This window comes from Arachis hypogaea, chromosome 13 (assembly GCF_003086295.3).
Source record: "Arachis hypogaea cultivar Tifrunner chromosome 13, arahy.Tifrunner.gnm2.J5K5, whole genome shotgun sequence".
NCBI lineage: Eukaryota > Viridiplantae > Streptophyta > Magnoliopsida > Fabales > Fabaceae > Arachis > Arachis hypogaea.
The window spans coordinates 11,804,670-11,826,365 of record NC_092048.1 but is presented as its reverse complement, the minus strand read 5'-3'; the positions used below and the strand labels follow the sequence as shown (position 1 = coordinate 11,826,365).

The window sequence follows — 21,696 nt, the reverse complement described above, 5'->3', positions numbered from 1 at the left end:
ATGAAGGAAGAAAAGGAGCATTCCGACTCATGGCATCCGACGGAGGTCGGCCCCAAGTCCGACGGCCAGACCATCGAGTGGCTCCTCCGCCAGGCCGAGCCCTCAATCATCGCCGCTACCAGAACCAGAACCACTCCCGCCAGCTTCTCCTCCGTTTCCGTCTCCGTACGCGGCGGTGCTGGCTCTCTCTCTTCTCCTTCCTCAACCTCCGCAGCGTCTTCGCTCGACCAAAAGCCCTTGCTGGGTCTCACTCCCTTCATACTCGGCAAGCGCATACGTACCGACGACGACGCTTCCGCCAAGGATGACGACGTCTCCGTGGGGCCCGCTGTGGGGTCCTTAGTGGGCCATGGAGCTCCCGCGGGGCTCTGGGCCCTCCCGGCCAGGCCCGATTTTGGTCAAATTTGGAGTTTTGCAGCGGCTGCTCCTCGGGAGATGGTTGTGCAGTCGGCGGCGGTGTCGGTGTCTCAACAGCAACAAGCTTCTTTGTTCGTTCACCATCGGCATCAGTAGCAGCAACAAGCCGTGGGAGAAGCTTCGGCGGCGAGATTGGGAAATTACCTTCCTGGACATCTGAATTTGCTGGCTTCTAAGTTGGGAGGGCTCAGAAAATTTTAGGTTTAGGGCTCTTTTGTTTTTAGTTTTTTGAGTGGAGAAGTCCATGAATTCAATTAGGATTTGTTTTAAGTTATTTATTATGATGATGATAAATTGCTGCAGATTGAGGCTGGAAGCAGTTTTCAGGACCTTGATCATCAGTGTTTGCTGTGTGCAAGTGCAAATGCAGCTTGGAAATTCATAATGTTGGTTGTGATTAAAAGAAAGCAAAGTTCTCCAAGTTGGAGAGACTAATAAGCTTTGTAATGATAATGGGATTACATTATTGGTTGCTTGGGTTTTGAGTTTTTCACTTACTCTCGTCCATCATGTCCTAAATCCTAATGGAGTGTACAAGTTTGGTTGTTGTTGCAGCCAGCTCAAGTGCAATTACTAGTAGATTTAGTGTTAATGGTGGTCAAACTCAACTCAACTTTGCTTCCAATTTGTTGAAGTACACAACTCAACACAACACACCACACTACATTCCAATTCCTGTGAAAGAATTCATGTGTTGTTCTTGTTAATCATATGGGTTTTGGCACAGCTTGATGGATGGTGAGTGGTGTGGTGAGTAGTCAATGCTATCCTCTCTCTCAATCTCTCTATTTCTTTCACTTTCACATGTGTTGTTCTTGTTAATGATATGTTCTTGTTCATCATGATGTTGTTTTCTGAGGTCACTATAGTGTGGGTGAAAGACCAGTGTTTTCTGAGGTTACAGGATTTCATAGATTAGGGGTGGGGAGAAACGGCGACGTTTTGGTCCCTGGGGACTAATATGTCCTCTTTTCAAAAGCTCATCCAACGTGGCAGTCCGTAACGGCCAGGTCAGCGCCACGGGAGCCATGTCACCGTTTTCCGTCAGGGCAAATGGAGCGACTCTAACGGAGGGATAAATATGTCCAATTTTTCGAGGGGTCAGGGACATTAAAGTATTTTCCAATCCTCCGGGACGAAAATGTCTGCAAAAAAAAGATTAGGGACGGATTTGTCCTTTACTCTAAAATAATTACCTTCCACATTAACTACGTAAATGGTCACCTAAAGAAAAGATATAATTGTACGACTATGTAAAATTCTTTACACTAACTAAGTAAAAAAATTGATAGTTCCATGATATTTGGCTATTAAATGGTCCTAATAATAAAATATATTTTTTAAATTTTTTAATAATTATCAAATAATTTTTTAATTTTAATTACAAATTCTATCTTCTATTTTATAAATTATTATTTTATTATTAATCTATCATGATTTTGTAGCAAACTCGTGGGGAGGGAGAGGCCTATGCTTGTCCCTTCCTTATATTCGTCCTTGCCTCTAGCGACTATCTTTTTATTAAGTTATTATGTTGCGAGTTTTTTTGTTCATGATCAAACTCACAAAGTAGGTCTCACTTACGTATCTCATATCTAATATTATTTTGAAAAAAAAATACTATTTTAATCTGATAAAAATGACGATTTTTAACCGTTACATCTAACTGTCATTTTAAACAATAAAAATGTTACTCAAACATTGAAAAAATATCAATTTTGTAACTGTCATTAACCAACAAAAAAAATCGTTTGATCTAGATATAAAACCATTTGAACAACCATTTTAACAATGAAAATTATGATGCTAATAACCAATAAAATATGAATTTTTTGCTAATTATTTGAGTTACATTGAGAAAAAAATTGTTAAAAATTGACACAAATTCTATTATCGATAAATTTTATGATATAAAAAATCGTCGTGTATCACTTTACGAATAAAAAATATACATATATTTTTTATATTTTAAAATATATTCTTTGTTATTATATTTTTATAATATATTTTACACCATATAATTTATTTGTGTAAATCTTACTTTATATTATATATATTTTTTGCCCTTCATAATAATTTTTTTGAATCCATTTATGGCTGGAGGAGATTATCGTAAAAAAAAAAAAAATCATGATGACAACGTTCAATCTTACTCTCATAGTAAAAGTGTAGCACTTGAGTGTGTAACTAGGGTTGGAACTTGGACGTTTTTAAATGAAAAAATCTCATAACAGCAATTTAAAACTGTTAAAATTATAAAAACTGTCACTAAATACAAATTAATTGCAGCAACAACAAAAAATATCTTAATACCCAAGTATCACAGTGGTTTTATAAAACTATCATAATATTAATACTATTTTATACTTTTTTGTAATGAAAATTTTTTAAAATTTTAAATTAATTTTTTTATATAGATAAACAATCTAGTTTAAAAAATTGATTTATCTAATAAAATAAAAATTTAAATACTAATTTAATGATTAAAATTATTAAAAATTAAATTGTCTATTTAAAAATATTTAGATTGTGATTTGAGGTATCATTATCTTTTTACTTTACGAGGGATATCTTAAGCAAATGTTTTTAATTTAATGTTTTTGTATGTCATGACGAATAATACAAAAGATTTTATTTAAAAATCTGCTAAAAAAAACACGAATTAAAGAAAAAAAATTAAAGTGATAGAAATTGAATAAAATTTTGGTAAAACTATAGAAAATTATAGGACATTGGAGGCACGGGTTTGTTTTTCTTTTAATGCTTGGGATGCAAGTTTGACAGGGGAAGATGGTAGAATTGTCAATTGTATACGGTCAAAGAAAAGAAAAAAAAAATAAGTAACTTAGGGTGTGTTTGAAAAATTCATTGGAGGTAAAGAAGCATGTTTAGATTTTTTGAAAGCTTTAATTTTTGGTTTGGTAAATTTTTTTCTCATGAAAGCATAAGTGATTTTGCTACCAAAACTACGTTTATAAGAAGCAACTATTTGTAGCTTCTGCGTTTTTTATAACGGGTTTTTAGTCATGGATACTAACCATTTATTTACCTTTTATCAATTTTATCATTTATGTATGTTATTGTATTATTTATAGACTTCTTGTTATTTCTATTTATATGGGCTCTATTTTTTTATTTTTTATTTTTTTATTTTTTTCAACTGTTTGTTTGACCTTATACACTTTTATAATTGTGATTTTTGTATATTATGTTTGTTATTATCTTTTTATAATATGATTTTTTGATTCTATTAGGTAAAGTAAATTAAACAAAAAAGTAACTGTAAATACTAATAATAATAAAAAATTATAACAAAAAGAGTACTAAAAATACTAAAAATATACTATATAAAAATATCATCAAGAACTTTTAGATTTATTTCAATTACTATAAAATAAATATTTAATTTTTTATTATTTTTAGTACTCTCTTTTATAATTATAATTCTCGTATACTATGTTTTAGTGTAATTTTTTTATAATATAGATTATGATTCCATTAAAAAAATAAATTAAATAAAAAATTAATCATAGATAATAATAAAATTATAAACATTGGATTCTAAATTAATATTAAGAATAAGATTATTGAGTACTAAAATAAGAGTACGATATAAAAAAATACTAAAATAATATTCTTATGTTAATACTTAAAAAATGTAACATATTTGATTAAAATATATATATATATATATATATATATATATAATTTATATTTTTTATTTTTATTTAAAAATATATTTTGTCTATTTTTATATGTTATTTTATTTTAGTAAGTAAAGATTAATTTTATTATAAAATTAACTAATAAAATCTATTTAAATATTTAAATTAAAATAATAGGATAATATAAAAAAATTATTTAAGTTGATGTCTATTTTAGTAATTTTTTATCTAAAAATAATTTTGAATGATATAAGCCAAACAACATTTATTTTACTATAATCAATTTTGATACAAAAATTACCAAACATAAATCATTTAATACAAACTTATTTTTTATCAAAATCAAGTTTGCAAAATTAATTTTATGCAAACTCCCATTTACCAACTCTAATTCAAACACACACTTAATCGTTGACCATTTATCACGTATAATTAAATTTAAAAGTATTAAAATGATAAAACTTGGGTGTAGTTGGGCGAAATCTTCGAAAAATTTGTGATGAATATATATATATTTAAAAAATATATTTTATTTACATAAGTTCTGTATTTTATATAAAATCTTTTATATTTTTTTAAAAAATTATTATGAGTTAATTACAATAAATTTAAGTACTAATTTTATAATATTTTTTTATAACTAATAACATTTTTTATTTAAAAAAAATTTGTTCACCAAATATTTTTTTATACTTCCAACAATGCAATTCTTTAAAATATTTTCTAATATATTATTTTAAGATCCTATAAATTTATAACAAAAATTTTAAAAATTCATTTAACTTATAAATCTTAATTATCATCAAATTCTTTAAAACTTATTTACATGTTACTCTAAAAATAAATTCGACCTTTATAGTACTTTATTGCACAATAAGGAAAAGTGCTTACCTAGCCATCCCTAGAATCAAAACTCCTTCATATAAAAATATATGTTATATATATGCTATATGTAGGCTCATTTTTTTGGTTATAGAAACTGTAAATGTGTTGGGCGTGATTATGGATATTAGAGGTGCTTGACTAATTTGTGAGATAGCTTTTGCTCAGATTTGGTGTTAAGAAATCGAATCATCCAATTTTATTGTTAAAAAATTTTTGTAAGCAAATCGGAAGATCCATTTTGCATGGAGGAAAGATCGAAATTTAGATAAAGCTTATCGGACCGTCTGTGTTATGTATGAATTAAATTTTTTTTTTAATTTTTCATAAATGAAATCGAATGGTCCGATTTTATTATTATATTTTTTTTAATTAAGTCAAAGAAATTGTTGGGTCCGAGTTGTGTGTATATATATATATACATATGAAGGTGTATAAATCGTAATTAGCCAATTAGATCCAATCTTCTTCGTCTTCTTCGACTTCTCTTCTTCTTTCTCATGCTCCGGTGTCTCTCTAGTTGGGTTTGAAACAAAAATTGATAGTGAAGTTTCTGTTTCTGTTTAAGTGAGTGAAAGAAATGGATGATAGAGTTCTTTTGAAAGTGTATTATTTTGGTCAGATTTTGTTGCAGACGTCTGAATGAGTAAAATTTGTTTGTGAAGATCCGTTAGATGTTGTTATTCCCTTCACAATCTCATTTGAAGAGCTTAAAGGTGTGATTTGTGAGAAGCTAGATTCGGAGATGTCAAGAAAAATATCATGTATTTTATACAGATATCCCGTACTAGTATTCGGTGGATTCGTTCAATTTCAGACCAAATATATAACGGACGAAGCGAGCATGCAAGAGATATTTTCAATGTATATTGAAAGTCGTGCTCAAATCTTGTTCATCGAGTTGTACACTGAATTCGAACAATCTGAGGCCGACCGAAATATTTTACGGGAAGATTACAATAGTGACAGTGAAGAAGAGTTTGAAAGCAATTATGAAGTTCTTGGTCCAAACAGAGATGAAGATCAAGGTGATGGCACTGTGGCTCCGAATGTGACAGACGTGGCAAATACACTCGCGAACGAAGTGCCGTTTGAGGAGCCATCTTTCATACGAGTTTTGGATTTGGAAGCCATGCATGCTCCGGAGTTTCCGGACTATATGAGTGCAGGTACGTAATTGCGTATATTTATAAGAAAGATTAGAATTTTGTAATAGTTGATATTGATCGATGGACCAAATAGTTAAGTGACTTGTGAAAATATACTCAATTAGCATTTGTAAAAGTGTTTATTTAGTCAAGTTTAAGATAATAATATTTGTAGTTAATTAGTATTTAGGAACGAGTATTTATTTAGTTATTTAGTTAATTGAGGTTTATTAATAAGTATTTATTATAGTATTTATGAAATTATTTAGCTGATTAGTATTTATTTTTAGTTATTTAGTTAATCAGAAAAGCTCTGCATACAAGCCATTAGGGCTTGTATGCTTTACAAGTTAATTAACGAATAAACCCAAAAAACGCGATGCAAGATCTACGTTCTTCTTCTTCTTCCTCTTCCTTCTCTTCTTCTTCTTTTCTTTCGTTTCTTGCCTTCTCTTTCTCCTTCTTCTTCTTCTTGCTGCACGTTCTTCTTCCTCTTTCTGTTCTTCTTCTTTATTTACGTGCTTTTCTCTCTATTTTCTTTTTTCGTTATTCTCGATTTTCATTGTTTTTTGACATCAAGCTCTGAAATCGTTTTTGAAGAAGAAGAAGAAGAAGCAGAAGATGAGGAGGAGAAAGAGAAAGAGTTCTGAAATATGCATAAGGTGTACTTCAACGAATTTTGGGTGTATTTCTTAAATCCTTTGGGTGTATTTTTGTAATCCTTTGGGTGTATTTCTGTAATCCTTTGGGTGTATTTCTATAATCGTTTGGGTGAATTCCTGTAACCGTTTGGGTGTATTTCTATAATCTTTTGGGTGTATTTCTGTAATCATTTGGGTGTATTTCTGAAGTTCCATTATCTTCAAATTTGGCAAGAAAATTGTTTTCATGGAGGAAGAAGAAGAAGAGTCGTTCATAATGCATGGTGAGTAGCGCGCTTTGGAAACAGGAAGTTGTTGAATAACGTGCGTTTTATTTACTCTTGAATGTGGAAGTGTGTAATGCGTTAATTAAGTGTAATGCGTGTGTTTTATTGGACTTGTAAGCCAAAAAGACTTGTATGTGTAGCAGGCCTCTTAAATTTAAAAACTTAGGAATATATGTTTAAATAATAGTTAGATAAGTGTGTTTAAATGTAATTAATTCTTGTTTAGAATTTTTTTCTAATATAATAGATCAGTATTAAAAATGACTTGTTTATAAATTTTTGTAATAATATTAGAAATTAGAGTTAAGTAGTTAACTGTTATAATTAATTTTAAAAATTGAGGGTTATATGTTTAAATAATAGTTAAAAATATGTGTGCTTAAATGTAATTAATTCTTGTTTAGAATTTTTTCTAATATAATAGATTAGTATTAAAAATGACTTGTTTATAATTTTTTGTAATAATTTTAGAATAATTTCGGTGTATAATTTTTTGGAATAATGTTGATAATTTCGATTAGTAATTAGGATCTGTAAAATATAATGTAGTTGCATTTTTGGTAATAATTATTTGTTTAATGTTAGCCTTTTAATTGACAGAAATATATTATTTTAGTTAAGGTTTTAATATTATTACAGTGGAACATTATTAGTTAGGGTAAAAATTGAAAGTATGTATTAGTAATTATTATCTGTATTAAGTTAGATATAAGCTCTAGGACTATTAATTAAAGTTAGAAATAAAAATGTTATTACTAATAAATCGGATTCAGTAAAATTAAATGTTTTAATTAGATTTTTTTTTAATTATCTATGATAGTTGTGGAATTTGAATCGTGATTTTATTATGCTTTTGTAAAGTTTACGGATGTTGACATGTGATCACCCTATCCCTCTGAATCGGTACAATGAGAAGGTGGAAGAGCATTTACGATCTACTGATTTTTACCATGCAACCTAGATTGAAGTAGTTCAATATCAAAAAGCACCGGTAAATGCTTTAGTGGAAAGGTGGCTCAAACCATATGGACAACGCTTCGTACGATGCTTCCCAACCTCCAAATATTTTCTCTACTGACTTTTGCTTAGCCAACCAAGCTTTCCGATAACTGACGGTGTAGTTGAACTTCGATTGCACTTCTGCAATAACTGATTTTACCTTTAACGAGTGGTCAATCTCAACTAACAGCTTTATGGCTTCTGCAATTGTATTTGAATCCAGCTTCGAATGATCCTGAGAAATGGTTGATCTGGTACAAGTGTGACTGCCGTTATACCTCACTTATAACCTAACAGTACTTTCTGCTAATCATGCTAACTCTGATAAGCCAATCACACCCTGACCCGTACTATGTACACTTGGCATAAAATGCCAACGGCTCCGACTCATACACATGGTAATCTACACTTCTTCGGAGGGTATATTCTTTCATCGCCTTAATAACAGCTTCCCTAGAACTGAATTCCATCCCCACGGCGAATTTTCCATCTGCGACAATAGAAACTTCTGCCACGACGGCAGCCATACTATAAGTATTTAATACACGATTATTTAATGACCGAAATTAAAAGTAAATCTGTACTCACAACATCAATAATGATATAAATAAACTTTACATTAGGTTATTATCTCAAGAGGCCTGCTACACATACAAGCCTTTTGGCTTACAAGTTATACAAGTTGGCCAAAGTCCAAGAAAAAAACATGCGCACCACTCCTTTAGAATCGAGCGTTCAACGCACGCACCTTAATCACCCGTTGCGTTTTTTCACAACACGTTCATTATGCCGCACTCTTCTTCTTCTTCCTCTATCAAAACAAAAACCGTCAAGATTCAAGCAAAATTCGAAACAAACTACGATTCTGAAGAAAGGTTCCAACTACTCGTGAAGAGTAGAAGAAATCAAGAAGAAAAGATACAAATCTCCATCAAAAATACCAGAAAAAATGAAGAAACATTATTCAAGGTACTATTTTACTATTCTTCTAGGTTTTTTTCTAGATTGTCTCTGCCATGTGCCTCATCTTTAACCAGCAAAATATTAAAAGATTTCAAGAAGAAATATACTGTCTCCCCCTATTTTGGGTGTATTTCTGTAACCGTTTGGGTGTATTTCTGTAATCGTTTGGGTGTATTTCTGAAGTTCTATTATCTTCAAAACGATTTCAAAGCTTGATTTCAGAAACCATGAAAATCGAAAAAAAAAAACGAAGCAAGAATATATAGAGAGAAACACACGTAAATGACGAAGAAGAAACCAGTGATAAACGCAGGTAAAATAACGAATGAAAAGGCAAAGAGAGAATACACGAAGGAGATCGAACAAATTTGGCAAGAAACTCGAAAAAGGAAACGAAATCTTTTGAAAAATGGAAGTTATATATTCGCGCGTTAATTGATTTGGATTGATTTGAAAGTCTGTTAAAGAGGCACGTAACATAAGCAGCGCGTTTAGGGGTTTCGTTCTCTTCGGTAGCGTTTGGTGGAGAGATAGAGATGGAAAGACTAAGACTGAGAGACAGAGACTAAGAGACAGAGATTAAAATAAATTTCAGTATTCTGTTTGGTGCAAAGTGGGAGACAGAAATTGAAATAAGAATGAAATTCAAATTTAATTTGTACAAAGGGTAAAATTGAAATTAGTTAATTAAAATGAATGTATTTTAGGTATAAAATATTATTAAAGTTTCAGTCTCTATCTCTAAAAATTTTAGTCCCCTGTGTTCCCACTTTTTGGAGGTACTGAAATACTGAAATTTTGGAGACAGAGACAGAAATTTTAGTATCAGTCTCTGAACCAACAAACATGATACTGAGTCTGAGTCTCCCAATCTCTGTCTCAGTACCTCAAAACAAACGATACCTTGAGACTTGTAAAGCTTGTAAGCACAAAACACTTGTATGTAGAGATTAATCCTAAATTTAGTTATAATAGTTAACCACTTAACTATAATTTCTAATATTATTACAAAAAATTCTAAACAATTATTTTTTATTTCTAATCTATTATATTACAAAAAAGTCTAAACAAGAATTAACTACATTTAAACATATATATTTTTAACTAATATTTAAACATATATTCCTAAATTTCTACAATTACCTATAATTACTTAGTTATAACTTCTAATATTATTCCAAAAAATTCTAAAAAGGTATTTTTTATTAATAATCTATTATATTACAAACAATTCTAAACAAGAATCAACTACATTTATACCTTATTTAAACATTTATGTCTAAATTTCTGTCAATAAAATTATATACTAAGTCACATATATCTTCTTCAGTTCAACTTCTTAAAACAATAAATATAATTAAATTTTTAAAAATAATAATTATAATTCTGAAATATAAAAAGAATTTAACAAATAAACTTATATAATTAGAATAGCTGAGATATTTTACAATGTGAAGTTTCGGACGATCAACATTTTTAGATTTTGATTTTTGGACATTTTAATTTTTTTTTCACTCAAATAGATGAAGCATAAAGTGTTAAGGGAGGAAGAAGATGAAGGAATGGATGCTGAGTGGGGAAGGAAGGAAAAGTGACTCAAGTCCCTGGGTACGCATGCAATGAAGGGGGGTTGTAGGGTTAAAGGGGCACCGTCTGTGGGGAGTGATGAGATATTTTGGTGAGAAACGGATCTCTCCCAAAACACCCAAAACTAACCGGCAAGTGTACCGGGTCGTATCAAGTAATAAAAACTCACGGGAGTGAGGTCGATCCCACAGGGATTGAAGGATTGAGCAATTTTAGTTTAGTGGTTGATTTAGTCAAGCGATTCAAGGTTTGGTTGATGGTTTTGTGACTTGCAGAATTAAATTGCATTGAAGTAAAGAGGACAAGAAATAAATTGCTGAAACTTAAAGAACAAGAAATTAAATGGCAGAAACTTAAAGTGCAAGAATTGTAAATTGCAGAATCTTAAAGTGCAAGAAATGTAAATTGCTTGAAATGTAAAGGGGATTGGGATGTGGATTTGCAGAATTTAAACAAGGAAAAACTAAATTGCATCAAACAGAAGAAGGAAAGGGAATTAGGATTAAACCGGATCTTGAAGTAGAAAAGTAAATGAACATAGAAAGCAGTAAACAGGGAATTGAATTGGGAAATTCAGATCTCAGGACCCAGAGACTAGAAAACCAAGTCTAGATCTCAATGCCTTCCTAGATCCAACAAGAACAATAGCAAGGAAATTGTAAATTGCAAAGAAAAGAGATGAAGAACAATGAACCGGAAATATAATTCAATTAACAGTAAAGAAACAGAGAGATCCAAGATTGAGATTGAAACAGAATTTCTTCAATTCTCCAATCCAAGATCCAAGGCAAAAGTAAAATGAAATTGAAAGCAATGAAAACAAGAAATTAAAGTTCACTCAAGTTCAAAAGCTCTCCGAAAACTATTATGAAAATTCTAAAAGGAAAGCTCCCCGAATAAAATGAATTCTATCCTATTTATACACTTTCCAAAATGATCTTCAAGCCTTGAGTTGGGCCTCTGTTCTTGGTGGAATTGGGTTGAAAGAGGCCTTGGTTAATTGCTCTTTGAAGATTGAAGAAGAACCGAAGTGAACCAATTGAACCGGAAATGAAGTTAGCCAAAGTTGGTCTCAACGTTAGGGTCAAAGTTAGGGGTCTAACTTTGACCCTAACTTTTCATGGCAGCAAGCATGATTTCCTGGTTTGAACGTTGGTGCCAACGTTAGGGGTCTAACTTTGACCCTAACGTTGGCAAGGCTTGGTGCTAGTGGCGCCAACGTTAGCCTCCAAGTTAGGGGGCTAACGTTGGCGCAAACGTTGGCCTTCCCCCTTTGTGATTAAGGTGCCAACGTTAGCCTCCAAGTTAGGGGGCTAACGTTGGCGCAAACGTTGGCCTTCCCCCTTTGTAATTTAAGTGCCAACGTTAGTGCCCAGGGGAGAAACTCTCAAGTTCCAACGTTAGCCTCCAAGTTAGGGGGCTAACGTTGGAGCTAACGTTGGCCACTTCCTTGCAATGTCATGTGCCAACGTTAGCCTCCAAGTTAGGGGGCTAACGTTGGCTCAAACGTGGGGAGCCCAGGGAGTGATTTTCATGCCCAACGTTAGCCTCCAAGTTAGGGGGCTAACTTCAAGCCTCCAAGTTCAATTTCAACTTCCATTCTTCACTTCTAGCCATTCCTCTTTGCTTCAACCTTTCTCCAAGCTTTCCTCACCTATCATGAATCAACCAAACTCATCAAAGCTATGCTCAAAATCATGAGATATTCAATCTTTCATAATATGCAACAAATATAGCACAAAACCTGATGAAATGGCATGAATTCATATATGGTTGGTTCAATCAAGGGAAACATGAAAATCTACTCAATTAGCTTGCTTGTAGCTCAAGAAAGTGCATAATTCTAATGAAAACTAAAGAAAAAGACTAGCTAAAATGGGCTATGATGGCTTGTCATCAGGGAGCAACACGCATGCGACACGTGGCTTGGGGTGGGAGAACTCGAACGGTCCGTTTTGCAGGCGGAACTCGCACGGTCCGATTTGTCTGCTACCATTCGCACGGTCCGATTACTCTCTGGCTGTCACCACAGGCCGGTAAAGCTCCCTTGCTCTCCATATCGGGGTCTAGAGGTGAGCACGGGTCGATTTGGTTCGGGTTCAAGGTTAAATTAGAACTGAACCGATAAAAATATAATTGGTTCGGTTTGGTTTGAATTTGTATTTTTTTGTGCATGTATCCGAACCAAACCAAACCGATTATGAATGGATTGGTTCGGGTAATTGGGTACTCGATGACTTTGAAATTCATAAAAAAAACCAAATTTTTATCACTAAAATTCAACAAGTACAATAAACATGTAACATTAACATAAATAATCTAAACAAGTTAAATACCAAATACATTAAAAACTAAACTTATTAAAATCTAAACATATTAATAGTGAATAATCTCACTAAAAGCCATATACATATTTTTATTTTTTATTTAATCTCACAAAACTCATTCACGGGTTGGTTCGGATTCTGCACCCCCATAATTAGGGGTGGCAAAACGGGTCGAGCCCGTCGGGCCGATCCGCTAAACCCGCTAAAAAAGGCGGGTCGGGCTAGAATTTGGAGCCGCCAAATTAAAAAAGTCCGCCAAACCCGCACCGCCAAATTGGCGGGTTTTGGCGGGGCGGGGCGGGCCGGTCCGCCGAGCCGAAGATTTTTATTTTTCTTTCTTTTTTATTAAATAAAAGTGTGATTACTATTATAAAATTAATAATTATAGAATTTTTAAACTTTTTTTTTTCAGTTTTTGTTTTTATTCTTCTTTTAATTATTATATTTATTTATTTTATTTTACAATTTTATATATATGCTCAAATTATGTGACTTATTTTTTAAAATAAAGATGATTCTATTGACAAATATTATTTTGAACAATTTTATTGAAGTTAAAAATTTTAAAAAAATAATAATAAATTATATTATAATTTGACTATTTTTTATTTGTATTTGATTTTTTAATTATTATTTTTTTGTTAAGTTTAATGAATTTTATTTAAAAAAAAAAAGAAGCGGGCTAGCCCGCCAATCCGACATAAAGCGGGGCGGGCTAGCATTTTGAACCCATTTTAGTTGGTGGGGCGGGCCGATCCGCCCCGTTTATAGGGCGGGCCTAGGCGGGGCGGGGCGGGTTGGGGTGGGCCGGCCCACTTTGCCACCCCTACCCATAATCGATACCCGAACCAATCACTAACAAAGACCATTGGTTTGATTCGGATTGGACTCGATTACCCGTTGGTTCCAAAACCAATTTAATTGGTTCGATTCAAATTCAGACAGATAATCAAATACCCGCTACCCGTGCTCACTCCTATCGGGTCCTACACTAACTCACTCTCCATAATAAAATTAATTTGCGGCTATATGCATGTATGTCTCACATACTCATAAATTCAACCTAGAAGTACTTAATAACTTTGAAAATATGATTATGGTTGGTTGGATATCAATACTTGCCTACGAATTAGAAAAAAAAAATTCAATATAGACATGGTTTCAAAATACTAATAATAATCTTAAATTATATAAGTTATATTAATTAAGGTAGGGTTATTTCAATTCTATCAATAGAAAATTGAGCTTTAACCTGACTTTGAGTAATATTCTAAAAAAAAATCGAAAGAGAAAAGAGGCAAAGTACGATTTGTCTTTTAAGATAAGAATTTAATTTTAATGTACTAAAATAGTTTTATACGTGTATTCAATTACGTAACGTAATATTAGTAAAAATAATTATTTTTTATATTAATCGCGTGAATAGTTATAAAAAAACGGATATTTTGGAAAAACTCATTGTTAGATATAAGAGACTGAGAGAGTAATCTGAAAAGTGTATTATTGAGATGTGATCAAAGGTATAATATATAAGGAGTATTTATAGGTGCTAGATAAATTAAAGTAATAAAGGCATAGAATCCTACAATTAATATACAGATATACTATATAAATATAGACGATACTAATTGATCTAAATTGATTCTAATGATTCTCTAACACCTATATTATCAATGGATTGGTTGTACTTCCGATCAATTAAATTATCAACAAACACGATTTACCTAATTTTTATGGATGTAATAGATTAAAGAATAAAAAATTTATTGATTAGATACAATATTTATGGAAATTATAATTAATAGAAGATTTATTTCATTGTTACTTTTGTTTCTAATTGTTAATAAATATAATAGATAAATAATAAAATAATAATTTATAAAATATAAAATAAATTTTATAATTAAAATTAAATAAAAATTATTTAATAATTATTAAAAAACTTAAAAAATATATTTTATTATAGAAATTATTTAATAGTCTAAACATTATGCAGCATAGAATTTTGGTCATTGACTGGCAATGCAATAAAATTAAACCCTTAAAATAAAACTATTTTTTTATTCATTTTCAAAATACCAAAAAAAGAAATTTACATGATCTATTACATAATAATTGTAACAATAATATGACAAATATAACAAAATAAATACACTAATACAGTTAGTAAGGAAGGGCAAAATGGCAGGGATATAAATATTGAGCCCTAAATCGAAATGAAAGCAAAGCATGATACAGGGATTTTCAGCGTGCAAGCTTACTGTAACGTCACACACCCTAGCTGCTTCTCTTCACTCACTTTCTCTCTCATCTCTCACTCTCTCTCCTTCTCTGTCGCGCTTCTTCTGGCGGCGGAGCTGCTCAATTTCTCCGGCGGCGGCGTCACATTTACGATTCCAGTCACCTGAAATGGCGGCGAACGATCGGAAAACGCCGAAGCTTCCCGTGAAAGGCAAACGCAACATCCTCATCACAAGCGCCTTGCCTTACGTCAACAACGTCCCTCACCTTGGCAACATCATTGGATGTACGTTCCCCTATCCCTCTCTCTTGAAATTGAAATTTTCTGATTTGGAATTTGTGATTGCCGAAGATGAAATTGAAATCGAAATGAAATGAATCTGATTTATTATTGTCAGGTGAATGAGAATGTGTGTATTGTTTTTTCAGGTGTCTTGAGTGCTGACGTGTATGCTCGGTACTGTCGCCTCCGCGGTTACAATGCTATTTACATTTGCGGTACCGATGAGTATGGCACTGCAACAGAGACTAAAGCTATGGAGGAGAATTGCTCTCCCAAGGAGATTTGTGACAAGTACTTGTTTCCTCTTACTTATTTTTGTGATTTAATAATATGTTGTTTACTTACTATAGTTTATTTGGTGAGGTGTAATGTGTTAATTACTTAGCTTAGTTGTGGTATGAAAATTGGATTGGCAGTGGCAGTGTTGTTTCAGTAGGTTGTTTTTTGATCTTATTATCTGTTGTGAGAATGAATAATCAAAGGATGATGCTGTTGTTTGGAGTTTGATCAATTCTAGAGCCATATTTTGATAATACTTTATGGTATTTGTGGGTTCGTAGGTACCATGCAATTCATAAGGATATCTATGAATGGTTTGATATAAGTTTTGATGAATTTGGGCGGACTTCAGCCCCACAGCAGACTGAAGTTTGCCAAGCAATTTTTAAAAGATTGTTGGACAACAAATGGCTCTCAGAGAACACAATGCAGCAGGTGATGATGAGTTATCTATTACTTTTCAGTACAAATTGTTACCTATATAAATTTTTAATAATTTTCTTCTGTTGACACCATTTGTCACTTGTAATTGGTTGTAAATGAAGGGTTAGTTACTGATGTTGAGTTTTTTCACAGACATGTTTCTCATGCTTTGTTTTTGCTTAAACGTCTATCATATTTCAGCTTTACTGTGACACATGCAAAAGGTTCCTAGCTGATAGGCTTGTGGAGGGTATATGCCCAACTCCAGGGTGTGAGTATGACTCTGCACGAGGAGATCAATGTGAGAAGTGCGGGAAGCTTCTAAATCCAACAGAATTGAAAACTCCCAGGTGTAAGGTAGTATACTACAAATCTATTTCTTAACTTCTCAATATAGGTTTCATCAATTGGTTAACTAGTGGTTTTTAATCTAATTAATGGGTGAATTTTCGCACTAGACTTGTGATTGTATTGGATGATCTTATTGAGCTCAGATTTTTTAGTATTATTTCCATTACATAATCCTTTTCCTTAAAGTTTTGTTTCACCGTTGCATGGGGTTTCCTTCTTTGGTTCTTTCTGATTATTTAATGTAGTTATGGTTTCTTGAGCACCTATTGACTAACTTGTTATGTTCTAATACAAATATAGTTGTCGCAGTATGAACTTTTGGCTGAGATTTTCACATTTTAAACAGGTTTGTCAAAATACTCCACGAATTCGTGATACAGATCACTTGTTTCTTGAACTTCCCCTGTTGAGAGAGAAATTGGAAAAATACATAGAGGAGGTGAAAGGGTCATGGAGTTCAAATGCTAAGCAAACAACAGCTTCATGGCTTAGAGAAGGATTAAAGCCACGTTGTATTACCAGGGATCTGAAATGGGGGGTTCCCGTTCCACATGAAAAATACAGTGACAAGGTTAGTTTTTCTGTTCGGTCTTTCACAAAAGAACATGTTGCTTGTTTTTTCATTCACTAATTTTATAATCATATTATTCAAATTGGAAGGTTTTCTATGTTTGGTTTGATGCACCTATTGGGTATGTCTCAATCACTGCATGCTACACAACTGAATGGGAGAAATGGTGGAAAAACCCAGAGAATGTGGAGTTGTATCAATTTATGGGCAAGGACAATGTGCCTTTCCACACTGTAAGTTATCAGATTTATCGTAGTTCAGGGTTTATGTACCATTATTGCTCCTATAGTTTCCAGGATAATGCATGTTAATATCTTGTTTCCTATGTTCTTTTTTCCCCCCAAGTGTCATCAGTGATTCCCATTAGTTAAAATGGATGCTTCTGTTAATTTTATATTGTTTTCAATACAATTTTATTTGCTAGTGTTGCTTGTTCTTATGAGACTTGCTTCGAAGTCTCAGCTGCATACTGTTTGTACATGTGCACATCTTTTCCCTCTAATGACGTTCATTACTTGTAAAGCTTGTTATGGTTGCCACATTTTTTGAAGTGTGTATAGCCTGTGCTCCATTGACAATTTGACATTGCTTTGCTCTATGGATCCTACAAGTTTAGTTATGTTATGTATCACCTGGTTGCTTAGTGGAGCCGGTCAACAAGAAAAAGACACCCTTTAATTGCATTGCAGAATGGAGTATAGTTTAGAATGATTGGAAAAATACTTCTTTAGAATCTGATCGAATTGCTTCTTCAGGTGATGTTTCCATCTACTCTTCTTGGAACTGGTGAAAATTGGACCTTGATGAAGACTATTAGTGTTACTGAATACTTGAATTATGAAGCAGGTTGGTTGTTTTTCTTATCATGTTTATTGATAAGTGATTTATTGAGACATCGCTGCTTGTTGATTTTCATTTGAATAGTTTGAAGTTGAACTAACTGAATTTTGCCTCAAATTCAACTTATTTATAGGGAAGTTTTCTAAAAGCAAAGGCATAGGAGTATTTGGTAATGATGCAAAAGATACTAATATTCCAGTTGAAGTATGGAGATATTACTTACTCACAAATAGGCCTGAGGTAACTCTAGTTTAAATGTACTTTTGGAATATAACTTGTATCTCATGAAGTATAATTGTATGCTCTATTCTGTCTCCCTTTATTAAGTACTTGAATGTGATTATGCAATGTAGGTATCTGATACATTATTTACATGGCCTGATTTGCAAGCAAAATTAAATAGTGAGCTGCTGAATAATTTGGGCAACTTTATCAACCGAGTTTTGAGCTTTATTGCCAAACCTGAAGGTTGGTTGAACTTTTTCTGCATCTACATCTTGAAATATCTATTGATTTGCTACTACAGATCTGTAGGAATTAAATGCCTAAGGACTATGAGTACATTATTTTGGAACTACATAACTGCAAACAAATTGTTGTCCTTTATCAGTATTTGGGAAGTCAAGTGCACAGTGCTTACATTGGAGTCATTTATCTGCGGCTTTCATCTTGTTCATTTAATGGATTCTGGACATATGGTTAATCATCTACAATATTTATGTGTTGAAAAGTAATAGAGAGTCCAAAGAAATGTTTGTCTTGACCTGCTTTGCTTTTGCAATAACATTTATTACTAACTCCATCTTATATAGGTCAAGGATATGATTCTGCTATACCTGCTCTTGCTGATGGTCTAAGTAGTGAATCCCATGATCCTACCAAAAAATTGGCTGAAAGGATTTCTGCATACGTGGACCAGTACATAGAGGAAATGGAGAAGGTTGCCAATCCTCTTCTGAAACAACATTGTTTTGTGATTGCTAGAGTTCTGAGTCAGTGCACTGTATTATTATTATGACATTTCTTTTTGCAATCTGGGGACAGGTTAGACTGAAACAAGGATTGAAAATCGCAATGGCCATATCCACCGAGGGGAATGGATATCTGCAGGTATTTGTTCTCCATGCCCCTTGTTGGCATTTTAACACCAATGTTATGTTAAATGGCTGTGTAACTTGCTTCTGGACCTTTTTCTTAATTAACTTTGTAGGAATGTGAATTTTGGCGCCTTTACAAGGAAAACAAACCTCTTTGCTCTCTTGTTATGAAAACTGCGGTTGGGGTTGTATATATTCTTGCATGTTTATTGGAACCCTTTATGCCGTCATTAACACAGGAGGTAAATTCACTTCCCTTTTTACATGATTTTCCGATGTAGTGTTGGTCTTCTATTTGTTTTTTCCCCAAACAAAAACTGAGATTTTTTATATTGCAATATATTCTGGGTACTTTTCTGTTTTGTCATTGAAGGTATTTAAGCAGCTAAATTTGTCTACGGAATTGCATCTTTCGCTTTGTGACGAAAAAGGAGATGTTAACAAGGCAAAGATACCTTGGGAGATCCTAAATGCTGGCCATAAAATTGGGAAACCACAGCCACTGTTCAAGGAACTGGTATTGACTTGTTTTTTATGAATTAGGAAAGATCCTTGCATTCTAGTTGTGTGATTTATTGATTTGTTCAATGTTGTTAAACAGAAAGATGAAGACGTAGAGTTCTACAGGAAGAAATTTGCGGGAAGTCAAGCTGATAGGATCTTGCGTGCAGAGGCTGAAGCTGGAAAAGTCGCCGAGGAACTGAAGAAGACAAAAATTTCAGGTTTTGTTTTTTATAAATTTTTATTTAATCTACTTTCTCTAATTTTAGAAAAGTTTTGGTTTTTGGAGGGGAAAAAACAGTTTACAAAGATAGAGGGTGAGATATCCTATTATTTCCGCGGAATATCAAAACCAGAAGACAAGGGTTGGAAAAGTATCAAAACTATATGCATTAGTGCCTTAGATGTCCCTAAATATCACAGATAGGTACTTCACCATGAAGAGGTGACAGTCAATCCTATCCCCCAATACAATAAATAGCTTCTTGGACCATTTATAATACGCTGCTCCATTTTAACTTAATAACCCATAATATAGCAATCGTTGCATCCTTGTGTATGATACCACTAACTAATTCTTATTTATCATAGCAATCATTAGATATATCTCATTTGTTATGGTGTGTCTGATTGCATACTCTTTTACGAAGTTTTAAAGATCGGATACTCAGATTAATGCCATTGTTTGCAACAGATGGTGGAAAGAAAAAATCATCCTCAAAGTCATCAAATGATGGCAAAAACAAAGCTGCTCCTGAGCCAGAAATTACCATCAGCAGGCTTGATATACGTGTTGGCCTTATTAAGAAAGCTCAAAAACATCCCGATGCTGATTCACTATACGTGGAAGAGATTGATGTTGGCGAAGAACAGCCCAGAACAGTTGTTAGTGGGCTTGTCAAGTATATACCACTTGAAGAAATGCAGGTCTGTTCAACTAGCATGTGTATATCCTGTTTATATAACTACTTTTGTAGGTACTGTTTTATCTATCGTTTGACTAATCCTAATAAATTTCTTCAGAATCGAAAGGTCTGTGTTCTCTGCAACCTAAAGCCAGCAACAATGAGGGGAATTAAATCCCAAGCAATGGTTCTAGCTGCTTCGAATAGTGATCACACCAAGGTAAGGAAAACACAATGCCTTTACATGTAGGTACATTGATGGGCATATATTTCGTTTGTTTGTTTACCAAAGAAAATAATTGAATCGTGATTAGTAAAAGATGTATGATCTTACGCTGCGTGTACATAACCGCAGTGTGTATCTTTTAACCACACTGTTGCTGCGTTTGAATTTCTTTGGAATTTTCTTGCCTGAAGTATTTTTTTGTTTTCCTTTCAAGTACTTCTTTCACTTGAGGTATTAGAGTAGTAGAGTGCTAAATTTCTGATTGCTGTGCTCATAGGTGGAGTTGGTTGAGCCACCCAGTTCAGCAAAAGTTGGAGAACGAGTCACATTCCCAGGGTTTGAAGGTAATCCTGATGAACTCTTGAACCCAAAGAAGAAAGTCTGGGAAACATTGCAAGTGGATCTGCAAAGTAATGGGGAACTAGTGGCATGCTACAAAGATGTTCCACTCACCACATCAGCTGGTGTTTGCAAGGTCTCATCCATACAAAATGGATCAATTAGGTAGGCAAACATCAAAGGTTTTCAGTGTTGGGGAGAGTGTGTCAGAGTGATATAAATTAATTAAATAGGAAAAGAGAAAACATAATTTAGCCCTTACTATTGACTAGCCAGATTGTTGTTGCTTTTCATGTTTAAGTTTAGAATATACATCGATGAGTAATTTTTATTTTTTGTGAGCCGGACCCAAATTGTTAAGATGGTCGGCTAAATTTCAATTGTTCTCTATACTTTTCTTGTGCCACGTGCTCATACGATGATGATATAAGCAATCATTCCTTCAAAGCCAATGTTGAACATCTTGTGATGGAGACGCTTACGGTTATTCAAAGGACAAAGATTACTAAAGGATGAATGGTAAACGGCTCCTAAACAAAAAGAATAGATGGCAGTGAGTGAAATTGAAAGTAAAGAGAATGTCGGAAGTAGGGGTGAACAATACATAACCGGGCCATGCTGGTTCTCAATTCTGGTCAGAACTAGCCCCTCTTTTTTGGCAACTTTGGTAAAACCCAAAAAGAAAAGGAGTGATCGGGTCTATTATATAAACCGTGTTATGGTT

At 33.1% G+C, this 21,696-nt stretch overlaps 1 protein-coding gene and 1 pseudogene across 1 annotated transcript; both read left to right on the top strand.

Moving 5' to 3' along the window:
* On the top strand, positions 1 to 802 carry LOC112732657 (transcription factor TCP7-like; annotated as a pseudogene).
* A 14,247-nt stretch (positions 803 to 15,049) lies between these two features.
* On the top strand, positions 15,050 to 21,424 carry LOC112737217 (probable methionine--tRNA ligase). Its single transcript, XM_025787005.3, has 17 exons — positions 15,050 to 15,443; positions 15,587 to 15,731; positions 16,001 to 16,154; positions 16,344 to 16,499; positions 16,840 to 17,064; positions 17,154 to 17,297; positions 17,820 to 17,910; positions 18,038 to 18,144; positions 18,258 to 18,372; positions 18,717 to 18,844; positions 18,949 to 19,014; positions 19,115 to 19,243; positions 19,375 to 19,518; positions 19,603 to 19,723; positions 20,197 to 20,429; positions 20,526 to 20,627; positions 20,911 to 21,424. The coding sequence occupies exons 1-17, from the start codon at positions 15,146 to 15,148 to the stop codon at positions 21,139 to 21,141; spliced, it is 2,589 nt and encodes an 862-aa protein (XP_025642790.1). The 5' UTR covers positions 15,050 to 15,145; the 3' UTR covers positions 21,142 to 21,424.
* The last annotated feature ends 272 nt before the right edge of the window (positions 21,425 to 21,696 follow it).